General features: G+C 37.4%; 1 protein-coding gene across 1 annotated transcript in view; it reads right to left on the bottom strand.

Annotated features, from left to right (window-relative positions):
* The window catches only part of BIRC6 (baculoviral IAP repeat containing 6), a 305,550-nt gene that overhangs the window by 49,170 nt on the left and 237,624 nt on the right, over nucleotides 1-18,756 (bottom strand). Inside the window, exons 66-68 of the mRNA XM_063443109.1 lie at nucleotides 16,747-16,957; nucleotides 7,338-7,483; nucleotides 6,025-6,135 (exon numbers count right to left, since the gene is read on the bottom strand). Coding sequence (XP_063299179.1) covers nucleotides 6,025-6,135; nucleotides 7,338-7,483; nucleotides 16,747-16,957 — 468 coding nt within the window. The remainder of the gene's footprint in view (nucleotides 1-6,024; nucleotides 6,136-7,337; nucleotides 7,484-16,746; nucleotides 16,958-18,756) is intronic.

Here is an 18,756-nt window from a genome sequence, read left to right as displayed (position 1 = left end):
GGGGGTTCATATATTTTTTTTTTTAACTTGGACATGAATATTGGGTCAGTGTGTTCAATAAAGATATTAAAGGAGCACTATAGGGTCAGGAACACAAACATGTATTCCTGACCCTATAGTGTTAAAACCACCATCTAGCCACCCTGGTCCCCTCATGCCTCCCTAAATATAGTAAAAACTTACTTGTATTCAAGTCTGGAGCTGCTTACTTTGTCCCGGTTTCCTTTACACATGCCCACTGCCTGCTGACATCACACAAGTGGTACGCTGATCCAATCACAATGCTTCCCCATAGAATTGGCTGAGACTGACAAAGAGGTAGATCAAGGGCAGAGCCAGCACGATTCAAACAGCCCTGCCCAATCAGCATCTCCTCATAAAGATTAATTGAATCAATGCATCTCTATGAGGAAAGTTCAGTGTCTGCATGCAGAGGGTGGAGACACTAAATGTTTTGATGAATTTTAGGCAGCCATGACCCAGGAAGGATCTCTAACAGCCATCTTAGGAGTGGCCATTGAAGTTATCACTAGGTTCTAATGTAAACACTGCATTTCCTCTGAAACAAGCAGTGTTTACAGCAAAAAGCCTTAAGGTAATGATTCTACTCACCAGAACAAATTCAATAAGCTGTAGTTCCGGTGACTATAATGTCCCTTTAAAATAGGTGTTTAATCAGATTTGCTTCCTTCACCTGAACAAATTTTATAACTACCAAAGAAAGCGCTTTGCTAAACTAAATAAGGATAACAATTTAAACCAAAAATAAAGCCAACTGAGTACACTCTTAATACTTCCATAGGAATTAAGAGGCTAAGCAGCAGACAGGTTATCATCAGCAAGTGTGAGCACCTCTATAAAAGCCAAAGTTTAACCCCTTAACGGAAATTTTCCTTCAAGGCAGACCTACTGTTAAGGACGCATAACGGAAAATGTTCGTCATTTACTAAAGTTAACCCCAGATCTCCGCGATCGCGGGGTTAGCGCTCCTCCAATCTGCCTCGGTATTCGAGGCAGACCGGGAGCACGCGATTGCGCTGTCCCTGCAGCAGGGATCGCTCTTACAGCACGTGTGGTGCAAGGGACTTCTGATCCGCCTCCCTGTGCTTCCGCGTTCAGTGTGAAGTGCAGGGAGACGGATCAGCAGATCTCCCTGTGTGAAAAAATAAAGTTAAAAATCCCACCCCCCTTTACCCATTTTAAATTAAAATTAACCCCTTTACTGCCCCATTCTGATTTATTTATTTTTTTTAACCCTCAGGGGTTAAATTTATTTTATTTATTAATTTTAAGTTATGGGAAATGCTAGATAGGGGTTAATGGTAAAAAAAAGTTTATACAAATTTTGAAAGTGTAAAAAAGTTTTAAGAAAGTTATAAAAATGTAATAATTATAAAAAATTTAAAAACAAGTTTTAAAAAGTAAAAAAGTTTAAAAGTAAAAAATACATAAAAAATGCCTACACCTACAAATGCCTACCACTACACCAGCAAAAAAATGATCCCACGCAAAGGTTCAAAATATGTCTTTTTAAATAGGGTGTATTCTTTAATAAATAGTATGTGTTTGTGGGGAAGTTTGAATAACCAACCAGCTAAAGCACTCCAAAATGGAACATGGACACATCATAAGACTTCAAAGTTAGAAAAAACAAAACAAAAAGTGAATGGCTGTATATCTCAAATGTGCCCCTTCAACATCCACACATACCTGGCACTGGCACATACGGGGGTATTGTTGTACTCAGCCGAGCAACATATGAAATATTATACAGCCGTAGCACACATAAGATTTGAAAAATATACTGTGCAAACTCACTTTGTGAGTCAAAAAGGCAGAAAAAATGCTTATTACCACTACACTTTGTACAAGCTAGCAGAAAAATTATCCCACGCTAAGGTTCAAAATATGACTTTTGAAATACCATGGGATGTCTTCTTTAAGAAATGGTATGCCTTTATGGTGTAGCTGGAATATGTAGCCTGCTCAAGTGCTCCAAAGTGGGACACGGACGCATCAAAGCCCTCCATGAAAATTCACACTTAAAGGGACACTATAGTCACCAGAACAACTACAGCTTATTTAATTTGTTCTGGTGAGTAGAATCGTTACCTTCAAGCTTTTTGCTGTAAACACTGTCTTTTCAGAGAAAAAGCAGTGTTTACATTACAGCCTAGTGATAACTTCACTTGTCACTCCTCAGATGGCTGTTGGAGATCATTCCTGTGTCATGGCTGCCTAAAATGCATCCAAACATTCAGTGTCTCCTCCTTCTGCATGTAGACACTGAACTTTCCACATAGAGATTCATTGATTCAAATCATCTCTATGAGGAGATGCGGATTGGCCAGGGCTGTGTTTGAATTGTGCTGGCTCTGCCCCTGATCTGCCTCCTTGTCAGTCTCAGCCAATCCTATGAGAGAAGCATTGTGATTGGATCAAGCCACCACTTCTGATGGTGTCAGAAGACAGCTTGTTTTTCTGAGGCAAACAGCATGCAGAGCTACAGCTTCAGGCTTGAATACATGTACAATTTTGCTATATTTATGGAGGCATGAGAGGTCCAGATGGTGGTTTAACAGTATAGTATACTGTAACTTCACAAAATAGTGTCTAGGCCATATAGTGGGCATATTGTTTTACTCAGAAGATGTAACTTAGCATAATATGGGGGTTTTATGACAGTGGTACATAACAAGTGTAAGAAATACTCTGCAAAAATGCAACATGTATGTAAAAATGCAATTATTCCCCCCACTCACCACAAACATTGACATAAATTGGTGAAAAAATGGTGACAAGTTAAGGCACAATATACGCCATATAAGAAACCCTGGGGTGTCTGCTTTATCAAATGGAAGCCCTTTGTGAGACATAGGCCAGTCATATCCATCTATGAAAATTCTAACTATAGAAACTGAAATAGCCTTGTCTCTTATATGGCATTGTACCTTTACAGAATAGTGCTGAAGGCATACAATGAAGGTATCGTTAGAATCAGCAGATGTAGCTGAACACAATATGGGGTTCTGTGCAGGAATAGAACACAAGAGCTTTACGAAATACATATTACAAAAACATTGTTATATGTGTATATGCCATAATCGAGAAAAAACACAATTTTACTCCAATATTTAGCAGAGATTGGCGATGAAATGGCTACGTAAAAAGAGTCAAAATAACCTTAGGTAAATAGCCTGTGATGTCTACTATATATAAATATATACTTTTGTGTGGCAATTTTGTTTTCTGTCATGGCTACTAAACCTACAAGACAAACATACCAACTTCTAAAATTGTTTCACATTGAAATTTTATTTTAGTCCTTTTATTTGGTGACCTGTAACTTTCAAAATAAGATGAAATCCTATACATATTATGTTCTCTATAAATCAAGACAAATAAATGAATTTATTTTGAATAACTTTTTCCAAGCTGGACATATTATGCACATGCTATTATAGCCAAAACTGTGAAAAAAAAAGGTTTGTTTTTGTAGTTGCTTTTTTCCCTTTTTCTAGCATTTGTTTTATGATTGAGTATTTATTTATGTATATGTGACATCAAATTAATGCCCTTTTTGTCCTCTAAAAAACTGTATATAATATGTGTTGGTGCAATAAATGACAGAGATGCAAATTGCGTTTGAACACAAATAGCAAAAAAATGCAAAAATGACTTGTGTCCTTAAGGGTAAGTCCAGTTTTTTGAAACTGCGCTGCGTCCTTAAGGGGTTAAGCTTTTCACTGGTCTAGGAGGAAATTAATATGCATGGATCTTAGAGAAGCAATTGTTGCTGCCCATCTGGGAAGGGTTATAAGGCCATTTCCAAACAATTTAAAGTATATTATTCTATAGTGAAAAAGACGAGTTAAAACCCCAAGAGTTACATTTCAGACTCTACAGACCTCAGTTAGCATGTTAAATGATAATGTTCATGACAGTAAAATTAGAAAAAGGCTGAACAAGCCAGGAGAAAGCAACTTATCTCTAAAAAGAACATGGCAGCACTGCTTAGGTTTGCAAAGTTGCATCTGAACAAACCAAAAGACTTCAGGAACAATATCCTTTGGACAAACAAGACCTAAGAGGAGATTTGCACAGCACCACATTTGGCAAAAAACAAACAGCATATCAGCATATACATTTCATAGCAACGGTCAACAACAGTGATGGAGGGGTGATTCATTTATTGCAGCCAAAGGATCTGGGAGACTCGTTGAGTCGACCATGAACTCTTTTGTATGTTAAAGAATTCAAGAGTCCAATGTAAGGCCATGTAAGCTGTCCAACAGCTAAAGTTTGAACGAATTTGGGTCATGCAACAAGGACAATGATCCCAAGCACATCAAATCTACAAGAGAATAGCTGAAAAAGAAAAGCATTAAGGTGTTGCAAGGACACAGTCAAAGCCCAGACCCGATTGAAATGCTGTGGTGGGACCTTAAGAGAGCTGTGCATAAACTAATGCCAGCAAATCTCAATAAACTGAAGCAACGTTATGAGGAAGAGTGGGCCAGAATTCCTCCACAACGATGTAAGAGATGGATAAAGTCATACAGAAAACTACTACAAGTTATTGCTGGTAAAGGTAGTTCTAAAGCTACCGAATCATGAGCTGTACTTCGTATTATATGCCAAGGTTGGCATAATACTATAGATCTTCATGTTGACAAAGCTACAAAACCATCAACAGCATGGGACACATGGAGTGTTAGGATAAAGTCTATTCCAGCAGTCAGCAACCTATGGCCTTAGCATGGCACTCAAGGCTGCCAGAGCCAAACAGGCTCTGGTCTATCAGGAGTCTCAGTGGGACTTCAGATATGTGCTAGTGCAAAACGAGCATTGAGGACAATCCTCAATTTACGTATTGCAGCACTTCGAGGAAGTGATCTCAGACCACTTCCTCCCAGCACTTGTGAATGGGAATCCAAACTGGAGGAGAGCAGCGTGCAGCAGCTCCTGCCCTTGAACTGCACCTGGCCAGCTTGGTACCCACTGGACCCCAGGGAAGCCACCCACACTTCTAGATATACTGCATAAGACACCACATAGAAATAATACAAACAGCCCACACACAAACACACCCATTCTCTAGAAACACCACATCACTGAGAGGACTGGCACACCAAGGGACTTCGAGATCTTCTTTTGGCACAGTACTACTAAAAGGTTGGGGGAAGATATTCCAGATACCAATACTGCCAATAAAGATCATAACTCTAGCCTTATTTGACTTTAATAATTAATAGGTTCATCCCTTCTTCGTCAGTCAGCTCTGCCACTGATCTTCTCCTGTCCTTTTTTTGCACACATACAGCAACTTCTCGAATACAGGGCATTCATAGTCTATGGAACAGTTTGCCTGCCCATACTACTTTCCCCTGCTCTCAAATATATTCCTTAAAAATCCTTAAAGCTTATCTCTTCAGGCAAGATTAGTCTCCCTGGGTAATTTTCATTTAACCAAGAAGATGAGAAGAGACACAATCAGGAACGGGAACCACACAAGGAGTCTAGGCAAAATTATCAGACACCACCACCAGAAACAAAAGCATAAATTTAATACGGTCACAGAAGACTCCATAACTTATGAAATAAAGTCTATAGACACAATGATCCATGGATTTCTCAGGACATAATGCCCATGTAGTAGGCACCACTCTTGTAGAACAGACAGTAATCATATAAGACCTGCTGGGGAATGTGTAGAAATGATTTAAAGGAAATCCTGGTTGTATGTCCATTTAGAGAGGAGAAACGAATTGTTATTTTCTTAAAGGTTTATGAAACAATTTAATTACTTTCCTATCTCTGGGATGCAAACCGTCCTCAAAAATTGAATTTGACAATGCATGCCTGGAGAGCATGCTGGCTTACATTTTCTAAAAGATGCCCAGAAAACGCTATTAGTTGATTAAGAACAAAGCAAAATGCCTTCAGGCTGGAAACACCTGTGCTACAGGCTCTGGGAGCAGCATACAGTTACTATATTAAAGAGCAGAATAACAATGGTCTTACCAAACTGAAGCTTTTTCATAATCGCCACATACATCTCTTCTAGTGACCGTAAAACTGAAAAAGGTTTAGACTTTACAGCAGATTTTTTTGAAAACTCTGCCAGTTTCTTTTCTGGAAGGGGAAAAAGAAAAAAAACAACCAATTTATATTTCATTTAAATAGGACAATTCAGGTTGATAAGACCCATATTTGAATTCATTGTATGTAGAATGCATTAAAAATAAAGTGCAACAACACTAAAGAAAACATATGCTCACGTTTAAAATCTCTATGCAAAACTCCAGGCTATAACGAATTTGCAAATATCTCTCACCAAATAAAAGTGTTTTTTAAATTAACTTGTCAACATTCTCATGTAAAAAAAACAAAACATACCCCAACAGCTGGACATCAACTATATCAGTTGGTTTAGACAAAAATGATGGGCTTATGGAGCAAAGTTAATTAGTACTAATTAGCATTTTCTTTACAGAACTAATGAAGATGGAGGAAACACAAAAACAGCATAAACATCACCTACAAATAACTGCCTCTGTGCTGAATGTCACTTTTATTAGTACTTTCCAGTGAAATTTATGATATAATGCATAAATAAATAAATAAATGGATGCAATGTAAAGTAGGATAGCTGAACAGATATAACCGCTGCTATTGTACAAGAACATTATCTTTTTAATCATTTACCTCTGCATTAGCAGTAAAGAGACTAAAACTACAAGTTTGCCCATATCAGACAAACTAGTGGCTATTGGCTACCAGTAGGTAGTAGCAATTAAATGTGGTTAAAAAAAAAAAAAAAAAAAAAAAGATAGGGGGGATTCTAAAGACATGGTAAATTATTCTGTCACTCATTACTAAGCAAAAAAACAAAAACAAAAAAAAACCCCACTACATCCTGAGTGGTTTTGGTGCACTGATGCAGTCACTTTTCTTGGATACCGTAAAACAAGCCATTTCTGAGAATGGGCACCGTTTACATATTGCCAAAAAGCATACCTCTAGTGACAGACAACTACAAGATGCTCTTCCTCCCATCATACTTTGTTTTTAAAAGGACTTCACAGTTGTTATTCCACCCCTTCCCAAAAAACAAACAAATTAAAAAACAAGGTAGTATTTTTTTTTTTTTTTTAACACAAAAGTGCTACTGACATGCATTTTTAAACATTCTTGGCTCAATCCTTAATCCCTTCATGACAAATGACCTATCATAAAAAAATATTTTCAAGACTTTGTTAAATCCACTTTGAATGAAATATTAACTTTAAGGTCCCCTAATAAAAACTGCAGCACACAACTGGTTTGCGTTTTACCTTGGTTAGCTTGGCGAAGGCTGGTCGTGGCGACAAAAACTATTTCTGCCGTTCTCTGTATGTCTGGCACCAGCAGTGTTAGTCCCTCTGGCTCAGGGTCTGATGCATCTGGTTTCACTCCTGCTTTGGCCTTATCTTTCTTGGACCTGTTTACATTTGGACAGAAATAAAACAAGAGATGACATCCCCGCAGCAGAAAGATATAACATTTTTCTTGGAACACTTGCTTGTTTCAGTATCATAAATCACAAACTAGTTTTATTTTCAATTGCAAAACGTAATAGTTATAGAGATATAGTAAGGTCACACTTTCTATCATTTGCAAAAGCCTCAAAAGGGATTTTCATGAAATCATGAGAAGAATATCTAAAGAGATTCACCAAAAAAACAAGCTGTATTGTATAATCTGAAGAATAGGATTAACAAACATGTATTAAAAAAGAATTGCCACAAAGAGTTAACCACTTAAGAACAAAATTATATTTGCTACCCTTATGATAAGCTAGTGAAGACACAGTAAACACAGACTAACATTTATGGAAAGCAATGTTATCAGGACATTATCCTCATCTAGTCCTTAATATATTAATAGCTATATAGTTTTAACATGTGGGTACTAGGGATACACCGGGATTACGGCCCAAAACTGGTCAAATTTTCTGAAATTAAAATAAAAACATTTTTTTTTGGGGGGGGGGGGGGGGAAGAACACTATGGGATGGGGGGGAAGAACACTATGGGATGGGGGGGGGGGGAAGAACACTATGGGATGGGGGGGAAGAACACTATGGGATGGGGGGGAAGAACACTATGGGATGGGGGGGAAGAACACTATGGGATGGGGGGGAAGAACACTATGGGATGAGGGGGAGAAGAACACTATGGGATGGGGGAGGGAAGAACACTATGGGATGGGGGAGGAAGAACACTATGGGATGGGGGAGGAAGAACACTATGGGATGGGGGGGGGAAAGAACACTATGGGATGGGGGGAAGAACACTATGGGATGGGGGGGGGAGAAGAACACTATGGGATGGGGGGGAGAAGAACACTATGGGATGGGGGAGGGAAGAACACTATGGGATGGGGGGGAAGAACACTATGGGATGGGGGGGAAGAACACTATGGGATGGGGGGGAAGAACACTATGGGATGGGGGGAAGAACACTATGGGATGGGGGGAAGAACACTATGGGATGGGGGGGAAGAACACTAGGACAAGTAAATAAAAATAGAAAGCGCTCGATGCGCGTTTCAGCGTGAATACACGCCGTCGTCAGGAGCTAATAGCTCCTGACGACGGCGTGTACTCACGCTAAAACATGCATTGAGCGCTTTCTATTTTTATTTACTTTTCACTATGTAGCACTTAGGTAGTTAGTAAGTTTGGTTTAAGGTAGTTTACCAGTTTATATAGGTGGCTCAAGTAAGGCAACTCTAGTCCTGCAATCATTTAGTTAAGCAGGACTTCTACCTGTTCACCTGACGTTTGAGTGGGCATTTTTTCCTTTTGGGTTATTAGCTCTAATTAGTCAGCTTAGTTTGGGTACTTAGAGATTTAGGAGTCTTTGCCTTCTATATTGGGAGGAGCGTTTAGAGCCCTCTACCTCTCCTTTTTCTCTCTTTGTGTACTTTGGGGAAGGATAATTCCTCCCCAACAGTTAGCAAGCTTTAAATGGTTTAAAGGTGTAGATAGGGTTCCTTTTGTCCACTCCATTCCCCCTTTGCCATTGTTTTACCCATTTATGTGTGTTTCCATCTTTCCCACTATTATCTGGTAACTACATATATGTTTTTCTGTGTGTTCAGAGCTACCACCAGGATCCCCTTGCTTCAAGGGTCTCCTTTACTTAATTCACTTTAAAGAAGATCCATACATTGTGCTCTTAGTATAAACAGTAATTACAGAATTTTTTTTAAATATATTAATAAAATATATACACACATAAGAGTCATGAAGGTACAAGACTATAGTTTTACATATTAGGACATAATAAAAATCATCTGTTTCTTAGTCGGTCTTCAAAGTAGGCAAGTACAACATACAAAAACACATAATATATTGCATTTTGTCATGAGTTAACGAAAATGAAGCCAAAATGAAGCACACCTTATGCACACCTCATGATTCAGTAGCTTTTACAACCACCTTTACTAGCAATAACTTGAAATAATCGTTTTCTGTATGACTATCAATCTCTCACATTGTTGATGGAGGAATTTTAACCCACTCAACAACATTGCTTCAGTTCATTGAGGTTTGCTGGGATTTGTTTATGCACAGTTCTCTTAAGGTCGTAGCCCAGCATTCAATCGGATTGAAATTTGGACTTTCACAGGGCCAATGCAACACCTTGATGCTTTTTTCAGCCATTCTGTTGTAGCTTTGCTGGTGTACTTGAGATCATTGTCCTTTTGCATGACACTTGCAAATAGAATATATGTGGAAAAAAAATACGCCCCCAGGGGGAAGTAAAGGGTGGTGGGATACAAAGTAATATACAAAAGGATACAAAGAGGATACAATAGGACATAAAACCAAAATGTATACAGGTTCCTGAAGAAGTCAATTTTTTTGACGAAACGCGTTGGATACTTTTTGACCTGTCTACATTTTGTTTTTATGTCCTATTTTAATTATTTTATCTTAGTTGCATTTCATTTGTATTTTGGGCTATTACGAGCAAACTACTTTATCTCCCAAGGCTGATTAGTGGAGACAAGCCTGCTGTTTTTACCTTTGATGTAATTGCAACCGCGAACATACATTTTTATATTTTTATACAACATTACACTATCTGCACTTTTTTGTCCTTTTGAGGAACCATCTTGCTGGGAAGATTTTCATCACTAACCGATACCCCTGAGGAGACAGGCGCATAACTTCCATAAATTTGAAAGTTTTCTACCCCCTGGAGCTATTTTATTAACCCTACGTACACCACCATATGATGATTCTTCAATCCTAGATTCCCAGGTTGAATCCTCTGTATCCCGCCACTTCCCACTGAGGGCGTATTTTTTCCAACTATAGGTACCCAGACCACTTCAACTATAGTGGCCTGGGCGCAGTGTCCCTATTGCACATAGTGCTGCAATGTTAAACACCAAGTCTTCCCCCAGTGGCTGTCTACCAGTAGCTCATTGAGGGACGTCGGAAGGAGGCATCCAATTGCTTTATTCACTAGGCCAGGGGAGGAAGGCGAAAGGAGATATGAGGAAGCTACAGTGCCAGGAATACATTGTATTCCTGACACTATTGTTTCCCTTTAAGAGTGATTACAAAAAACGTATTCAGATCTACGTAAAACATTACCTATAAATAAAATAGATTTAGAATTCTTAAAAACTTTGGAGCAAATTGCCAGCCATAGTGGTAAATATGGATAAACTCCAGATCTGCTACAAAATAGCTATGAATAACATTTCGCACAAAAATTGTGAAAATAATTCTGCTTATGTGAAATAACGCTCATAAAAGCCTGAGAGCTCCTTGCTGCAGCTTAGAGAGAATTAAGAATTGCTACATCGGTAGTAAAGTGGATAAAATCATATCAATTTCAACCAGAAATGCAGAGCTATCACATATCTGGCTGACTAAAGTCCTTTGGGTCTGCAAAGATTTCACAAATCACATCAAAATCATGTATTGGAATGTAAATAAATACAGTTGTAGTATCATTAACTAATAAACCCAAAGGGATGGACAGGTGTATCGTATTCAGTAAAACTAAAGATAAATTGGGTTTCATTTTTTTATTTATTTTTTTAAGTTAGCAAATCAGATTTGTTTGGCTTTCTGAGATCAGCACATAATTTCTCTTCTGATTAACTACTCTTTTGAGACTTGTTCTTAGAGATGTGAGAAAATAACAGCTGTCAACATTCTTTTGTAGAAATTTAAACCACAGAAAGTCATTGTTAGCTAGAATTCTCTCTAAGTACTAGGTGTCAGCTCTCAAGAGTCTTTTTTTTATTAGTCCTAAAAACAACAGTGATGGAAACTTAACCCGTTAAAAACAGAGGCTATTGTTCTGATCAAAACAAAACCTAGAATTTGAGCTATAGGTCCGTTCAACCATAATTTACCACTTTCAAATTTTGTATACCCACACTTACTATATATCATTATTTCTAATTAAACTATTTAATAGAAATAAAATCTAAAAATGGTTTTGACACGATTTTTCCAGTGCAAAATGAAAAATAAGCTTTGTATAAACATTTTAATAACAGAATACACATCACTGGATGGTACCAGACGCCACATAAGATGCGAATACATTGCACTGTTTAACAAAAACAAATCAAAATAAAATAGTACACAACAGGATGCATTAGTATACAACCCCTACAGCTCTAGGTACTGAAAGGAAAGTCCAATGTGGATTGCACCTCCCCCCTCCCCCCAATAAATATGACTTGTGAAGAGAGAAAATTAGATAATTGGTTAACATTCTGCTTTCTCTTTGCGAGGCACTTTTTTTTTTTCTTTGGGCAAATATGCTCTACATATTTGTATGCCAACAAGCACCTTTTTACAACCTCTTTGTTTGCAAGCAGATAGCTGGTGCAGCAGAAACCAGCTTACATATGTCTCTAAGGATCATAAGAGAATTGCATTTAGCCTTGGGATTTCAAGCTCCCTCCCTGCCTCTTTATATTCTCTCGATTTTTGTTTAGATCACAAAAAAATATATTTCTCAGTACAAACACCCCCTCACTAAAACCTGCAAGGATAATTGTCAGCATAGCAGAAAATTAATCATGTTGAAGTCTTTACAAAAGGGCATTTTGTGTGATCTCCCTCTACTCATGGAGCAATATTGCAGTGTTATAATTGTACTGGTTTGTTTTCAGATCAGAATCTTTTTTAGCATTGTTCCAGTCTGCTTTTTCTGCTTCTGTACTGATTTAGTTCCCTCCCCACCATAGAAGAATAGTCTGTTCGCATAAAATAACATTTAAAAAAACAAATGTATTTCACAATAAAATACAGAAACACCGTTTTCCGTTTTCATGTCCCGTAACTTTAAATTAGTGGTCATATCATGTATAATTGATTTCATCGCACCTAAGTTTATAATAACACTGTGTTGGTGTAGTCTTCTTAAAAATGCAGGTCAAACTTCTCCACCAAACACAACACTAACTAAACATGGTATTAGGAGCTAAAAGAAATTTGGTCTGTTTGTTTCTAAAGGACATGGAACTTGTGTGGTGTATTTATTAATGCTAACACAAGTGAAGAGCATAGACAGTTTGAGATATGCCAACAGTGCTGGTGGTGGAGGGGGCGTGTTTATTTAATCAGTTTATAATTGATAATGTAAATTGAATTACAGGTCTGCTCAATTTTAATTCACTTGCTTTAGCACTTGGCATTTTCATTTTGAGTTGACTTGGACCTTTGGCAGTTTCTCTTGGTTTGGGAGATCGTATGTAATTGCCAATTGGATGTCTACAGATCCAACAGACACAAAAAACCCAATGCAAGACACCTTGTTAGGCTCAATTTGATGACTTTTTTAGCACCTGTTGTGCTAATTGCTAATTGTGCAATATCAATCCGTAGCTGAGAAGGCAAATAAGGTAGTGTCATAAATAGGGGCTTTAATTCTCAAGATGAAAATATAATTTTGCCTCTTTATAAATCAATAGTAAGACCACACCTTGAGTATGCTGTGCAATTATGGGCCCCTATTCTTAAGAAGGATATTATGGCACAGGAAAAAGTGCAGAGGTGGGCTACAAAATTAATAAAAAGGGACAGCACATTTTAGTTATGAAGAAAGGTTAACAAATGTAATTTAGTTTAGTTTAGAGAAATGGTGCCACAGAGTAGATATTATAGCATTATACACATATATAAGTGGCCAATACAAACTATTGTGTGGAAATCTATACATAAACAGGACTATACGTAAGACACAGGGTTACACATTTAGACTAAGGTAAATCAAAGGGGTATTTTCTTTACCCTGCAAACAATAAGCATGTGGAATTCTCTGCCTGGCAAAGTGGTTTTATCAGAGTTTGTACAGATATAAAAACAGCAACTGGATGAAAAAAAAAAACCAACATAATATTAGGAATATAATTTAATTTGTGGGATCATTTCTTCTTAATCGAAGGAGATGGATATCTGAGTGCCGTTCGGGAGTCAAGAAGGAATTAATTTTTTTACCCAGTTTGTTGCAAAATTGGAAATAACTTATACTGAGCTGTGTGTGTTTCTGAAAACAGAAAATTTATTTTGACATAATTTTGTCTTTTATAAAAATCAATAGGGAAGCTGTACAAGGATATGAGCCTGCCAAGGAATTAGTAATCAAACCTATGCACTGTTGCCAACATTTTAAGGTGACCATGAAGGACAAACGTATGTGGTGTGGTTGGAACAGTTCTTGTGAACCATCAGAGAAGTTAATATATATATATATATAACATGGTATAACTTGATTCTGAGAAAAGTCCCTAAGAGGACTGAAATGTCGATTTATGGATTTACATGTTTGAATAAAGGAGCTTTCTACTGAAGACCGTAAAATCAGCCAATATTAATGTGTGTGTATGTATATACACACACACACATACATATATATATATATATATATATATATATATATATATATATACACACACACACACACACACACACACACACACAAAGTTTTGGTATTCTAAGAGCATACTGAATAGATCTCTAATTAAGGAATGCCTAATGCTCGCGTGGGGCTCGCTGTGCATTCAAATTAGGTTTCTGGATTGTTGTGACACCGTGGAGGAGTCTGGTGAAGCACCGAGGAACATTGGCACTGGAATTGGGTACGTGAAATAACCCTTTATTTTCCAGCTGGGGTGTTAAAAGAGGTATTAAACAATACAGATTACGGAACAGCGCACACAAGAAAATACAGTTTTACATTTTATAAAGCTACTTAAAATCACCTATCTCCACAAACAAATATGGGGATCCAATTCCACCATACGGCCATGTTGTGTTAAGCACACCCCTACTTCAAAGTACCCCAAATATTGGTGGATCCTACATTAATTCCAACATGGGAGACAGATCAAATAGTGCAAATGCTAAAAAGAGTTGTTTGTGTTTAAAGTCCGTTGTTGCACAGGGTCTTCAGAGCTTACGTTACATCAATTTCTGAAAATGTTACCCTATACTTGTCTTTTTAAAGACCTGCATAGGTTTTTAAACATCGATCAGAAATTGATGTTAACTTATTTTTTGTTACACAAACATAAGGACATCTGTGAAGCCCTGTGGGTGCATCCACATTTTTGTCTTTTTAAAAATTAACAAGTGATTGCACCCAGACAGATTATTATTCTATAACCCTAAATTGAAGAGTGTATACATCAAGTTGGACTTTAAGTAGTCCTGGTTGGGCATAGAAACGCAAGAAATCATGTTTCCATAACTATCCCAGAATTCACACCTTGTAAATGTAAATGAGCCCAGAAATGTAATGTGCTCCAGAATATACACTGGATTTGTCCAGATACCCTTAGCACTGGGGACGGTTTTAAACACTAAAATGAAACTCAAGTATGATAATGAAGTGTATTCCAGAAGGGAACTAGTCTGTGGTAGTAAGAGGTAGAGCAAATTCTATATATATATATATCAGATCAGGCAAATTTTAAAATAAAAACAAAAAATCTTAAATGAATGTCTACTATAAAACACATCAAATGGTTAGAAAATCCAAATAGTAAATGAGTGGCTTCTATGAATCACTGCTGGTGGTATTGCCTAGTCAGAAGTTAATCTGGGATACACTGTCATACTTGAGTTTCATTTTAGTCTTTAGGGGTTACCCCCCATTCAGAAGTGTTCCTTCAAATCTTTGGCTCGCCACTATTTCTTTCTGCCGTTTTGAAAACTTTTAGTTTTTTAAACCTTTGGGATCATAGCCCATGCTTTAATTTTAATAAAGCTAAGTTTAATTTTTAAAACCGTATCCATTGCCAAGTTTATCTTCAGAAATGCAGTATGAAGTCTAAAACACAATGTCTGTCTGTGCTCATTTGCATGACAAGTTGGGAACTCTGGAACACTTGTGGAAATAAGATGTCTTGAGTCTCTATACCCAAGAAGGAAGTCTAAAAGCCCAACTTACGTTATGCAGGTAATGCAAAAGTGTTTTTTTTTTTTTTTATATGCAAAGGGATCCTTGCGTGTTCTCTCTCTCTTTCTAGATCTACATACACATTATCTTTATCTATCTACATACACATACTGCAAAAGTAACAGGATACATTGGTGCTAAAAATCGATAACCGAATACCCAAAGCAGCAAACACTGAAAGAAGGTGACCCCTGTACAATATATTATTTTTTTTATAGTTTTCTATGTGTAAACTCTTGTCTTCTATTCTCAAAATCCTCCATAAATAGGTCTACAATACAACAGTAAAGAGGTGAACAATGATAATGTCAAAGCAAAGAAAACATGGCAGTGACACCAACATTCAATTGTAAGAAAAGATTACATGTCAGAATAATATGATTCTTCACAATTCACTCAGCCATGACTGTGGAGGAAGCAATTCATGTATGGTGAGCTGCCAAAGATGCTGTCTAGGAACTAAGCATATTGCCCGAAGTGACAGATCTCCTAAACAGGGAACCAGGTTGCCCCCAGATGGTGGGATTTTTTTCATTAAATGAATAAACCAATGAATAAAACCAAAGGAACTATATGGTGAAGATAAATAATTCTAAGAATGTTTGATCATAAATTATATGACTTTGTTATGTTGTTATCGAGGTCATGAAAAGGTTATGATTAAAGACCACTTATTCATTGTATGGCTGACAAAACTACAAAATCTACAACCATTCATATAATCTTTATCTCACAGAGAAAGAAAATTATTTTAACACCAAAATGGAGATGAGGCCGTAGAGTATGAAACATGATTATGTCAAAAGAATCTGTCTAGACAACCAATAGTTTAGCTGAGTGATTGTATACTCTGATCCTTCAATTTGACTGTACGTCTAGCTTACCTGATTCTAGCGCCGCCGTCCATAGGTGATGTGTCAGGCTCTGCCCCATGCTCCTCCACCGCTGACATCAGCCGGCGGAGGAGACCTAATGCACATGCAAGACAATGGCCACGCTCACAGTAGGATTTCCCCATAGGAAAGCATTATTCAATTAACTGAATAATGTTTACTTAATCACTTGTATAGACTTGCACTAGCCACTATCTGAAGAATCTGTACAATTTTGTTCATGAGTTGTCAATGGATGCACAATTCTTTGTCTAGATTCTGAACCTCTTCTGTAATTTTCTTGGGAGTGCATTTTGCCTTTACCTCTCATTAGTAAATTTTAAACACAACATCAAACATCAGCTCCCCAGAATTTATACCAGTACCTTAATCTGTTGGTGTATGTGTCCACACAAGTTTTCATTTTGGCCAGTAAGGTGCCCACAGATACTTGTGACTCAGACTGTTCCTCCTCCTCTTCTCCATTACTTCCATATAGGGGCAGCAGCAGGGGGACCAGGGCTACACATGAAGCAATGGCTCTGAGCAGCTCCAATAGAGCACGGTATAACGGAACATGTCTGGCCATATCCAATACTGCAAGGAATAAAAGATTAATGGTTTAAAAAAAGGCTAATAAAAGCACATCATTTTAAAGTATCTTAATATTAATACTTTTATGTGCTCTTCTAATGTCAGAGTAAATTCCTTCTCACTTGTCCTGTGGTTTTCAAATGCTTTTAAAATCGGTAGAACATCCCCCTTCTGGATTAAAAAAAAAAAGTCCCTTTTACATGGGTTAACAGTACTGGAGCAGAAACAAAAAGCCAGAGCCTTCTGTGTGAACACCAGCATGTATTACATAATGTAAATGGAAGAACATGAGTAGGCATTATGTTGATCCCTCATAGCCATTATAACATACTTTTACAGAAGTATAATCAATCATGTTAAAGTGGGAGGTGTAGGGATTAATATGGAGGGGGGGGGGGGGGGAGAGCACTATGGGCCAGGGGAGGAGAGGGAAAATACATGGACGGGGAGGAGGAACCACTGGGACAGGGGAGTTGGGGGAGGAACCACTGGGACAGGGGAGGGGAAAAAATAACACTATGGGACTGGGGAGGAGAGGGGAAAGAACACAAAAAGAGGGAGGAACACTAGAGCGGGGAGAGAGGAACATTATGCGGGGGGACTACTAAAAGAGAAAGTAAGTTTTTCATATTAGATTGAAGTCATTAAAAAGTCCAATATGAAAAAAACTAAACATTTTTAAATCTTTTTGGGAAAAAAAAAGTCATTTTCGGGTTTTCGGCCACGGGCATCCTGAATTTTCAGTTTTAGCCCAGAATTTTCATTTTGGTGCATCCCTAATATTGTGCTCTGACATTTATAGAAGATACCATGGTATTCAGAGTATTTTTCTATCAGGAAGAGATGTCCAGAAATACTGTCAACTTAATGTGCAGTTAGTAATATCAGATCACGTCTTACATGGGTTGCTTCATATTGATTTTAGAGCCTGCTTATTCGTAATTGGTAACAATTTCAAATCTCACTGAACAGCAAGCAGTGACCTTGTGTAAATCACTATTTTCCTCAACCTCACAAATTACATTGTAAAGAATAAAGAGAATAGATTATAGGCATGAAGAGCACGGCACAACATACTACACAGAGCTGGACAAGTTTATTGCATGCTGCTAAATTGCATAAAATCAATCCCATCAGCAAAAAAAAAAAAAAAAAAAAAAAACACAAACCAATTTTTTTTTAAATAGATCAAAGATAATATAGATACAGTATTAAACAAAGCCACTGGGTCACATTACTTTAAACAGTTTCAGACAATTATGAAAGCTGATGCCTTATCCTACTAGATTGCTCAAAATATTTGTTTTTAAATTATACTTCTCATCTACAGAGCCCTTGACAAATATTCTAAACTACCAATCCTTTATCCAATAAGAATGCACATTTCATCATGATTCCTCCACTCCAATAACCTTTATCAACACTAGCAGAGCTCTTGCATGTCCTATTAAGACTATTTCACCTTAGTCTCTGCTTACACAATGTATCCCCATTTTCTACACGAACCCCTTATGTCTAATAAATACAAAAACATGAGCTTTATGATCTATCCAATAACCAACAACACAATACGGCAGATAATGGGATATCTACAATCCACAGTAGAAATCGATACTCCTTATAATGCACTTTTTGCTTTTTTGGAGTACTTACATTCAATTGCTTTCATTTTAAAGGAAAACTATAAGTTATGAATATAAATCTGTATTCCTAATGCTATATTGCCCTGTAAACAGTTTGGTTTCCTGCTCCACTCCTAAGACTAAAACAGCAGTTTAACTTTTCTTTTCTCCCTTGCAGCG

The sequence above is a fragment of the Pelobates fuscus genome, chromosome 2, assembly GCF_036172605.1.
Source record: "Pelobates fuscus isolate aPelFus1 chromosome 2, aPelFus1.pri, whole genome shotgun sequence".
NCBI classification, from domain to species: domain Eukaryota; kingdom Metazoa; phylum Chordata; class Amphibia; order Anura; family Pelobatidae; genus Pelobates; species Pelobates fuscus.
This window is presented reverse-complemented; position numbering and strand designations above follow the sequence as displayed.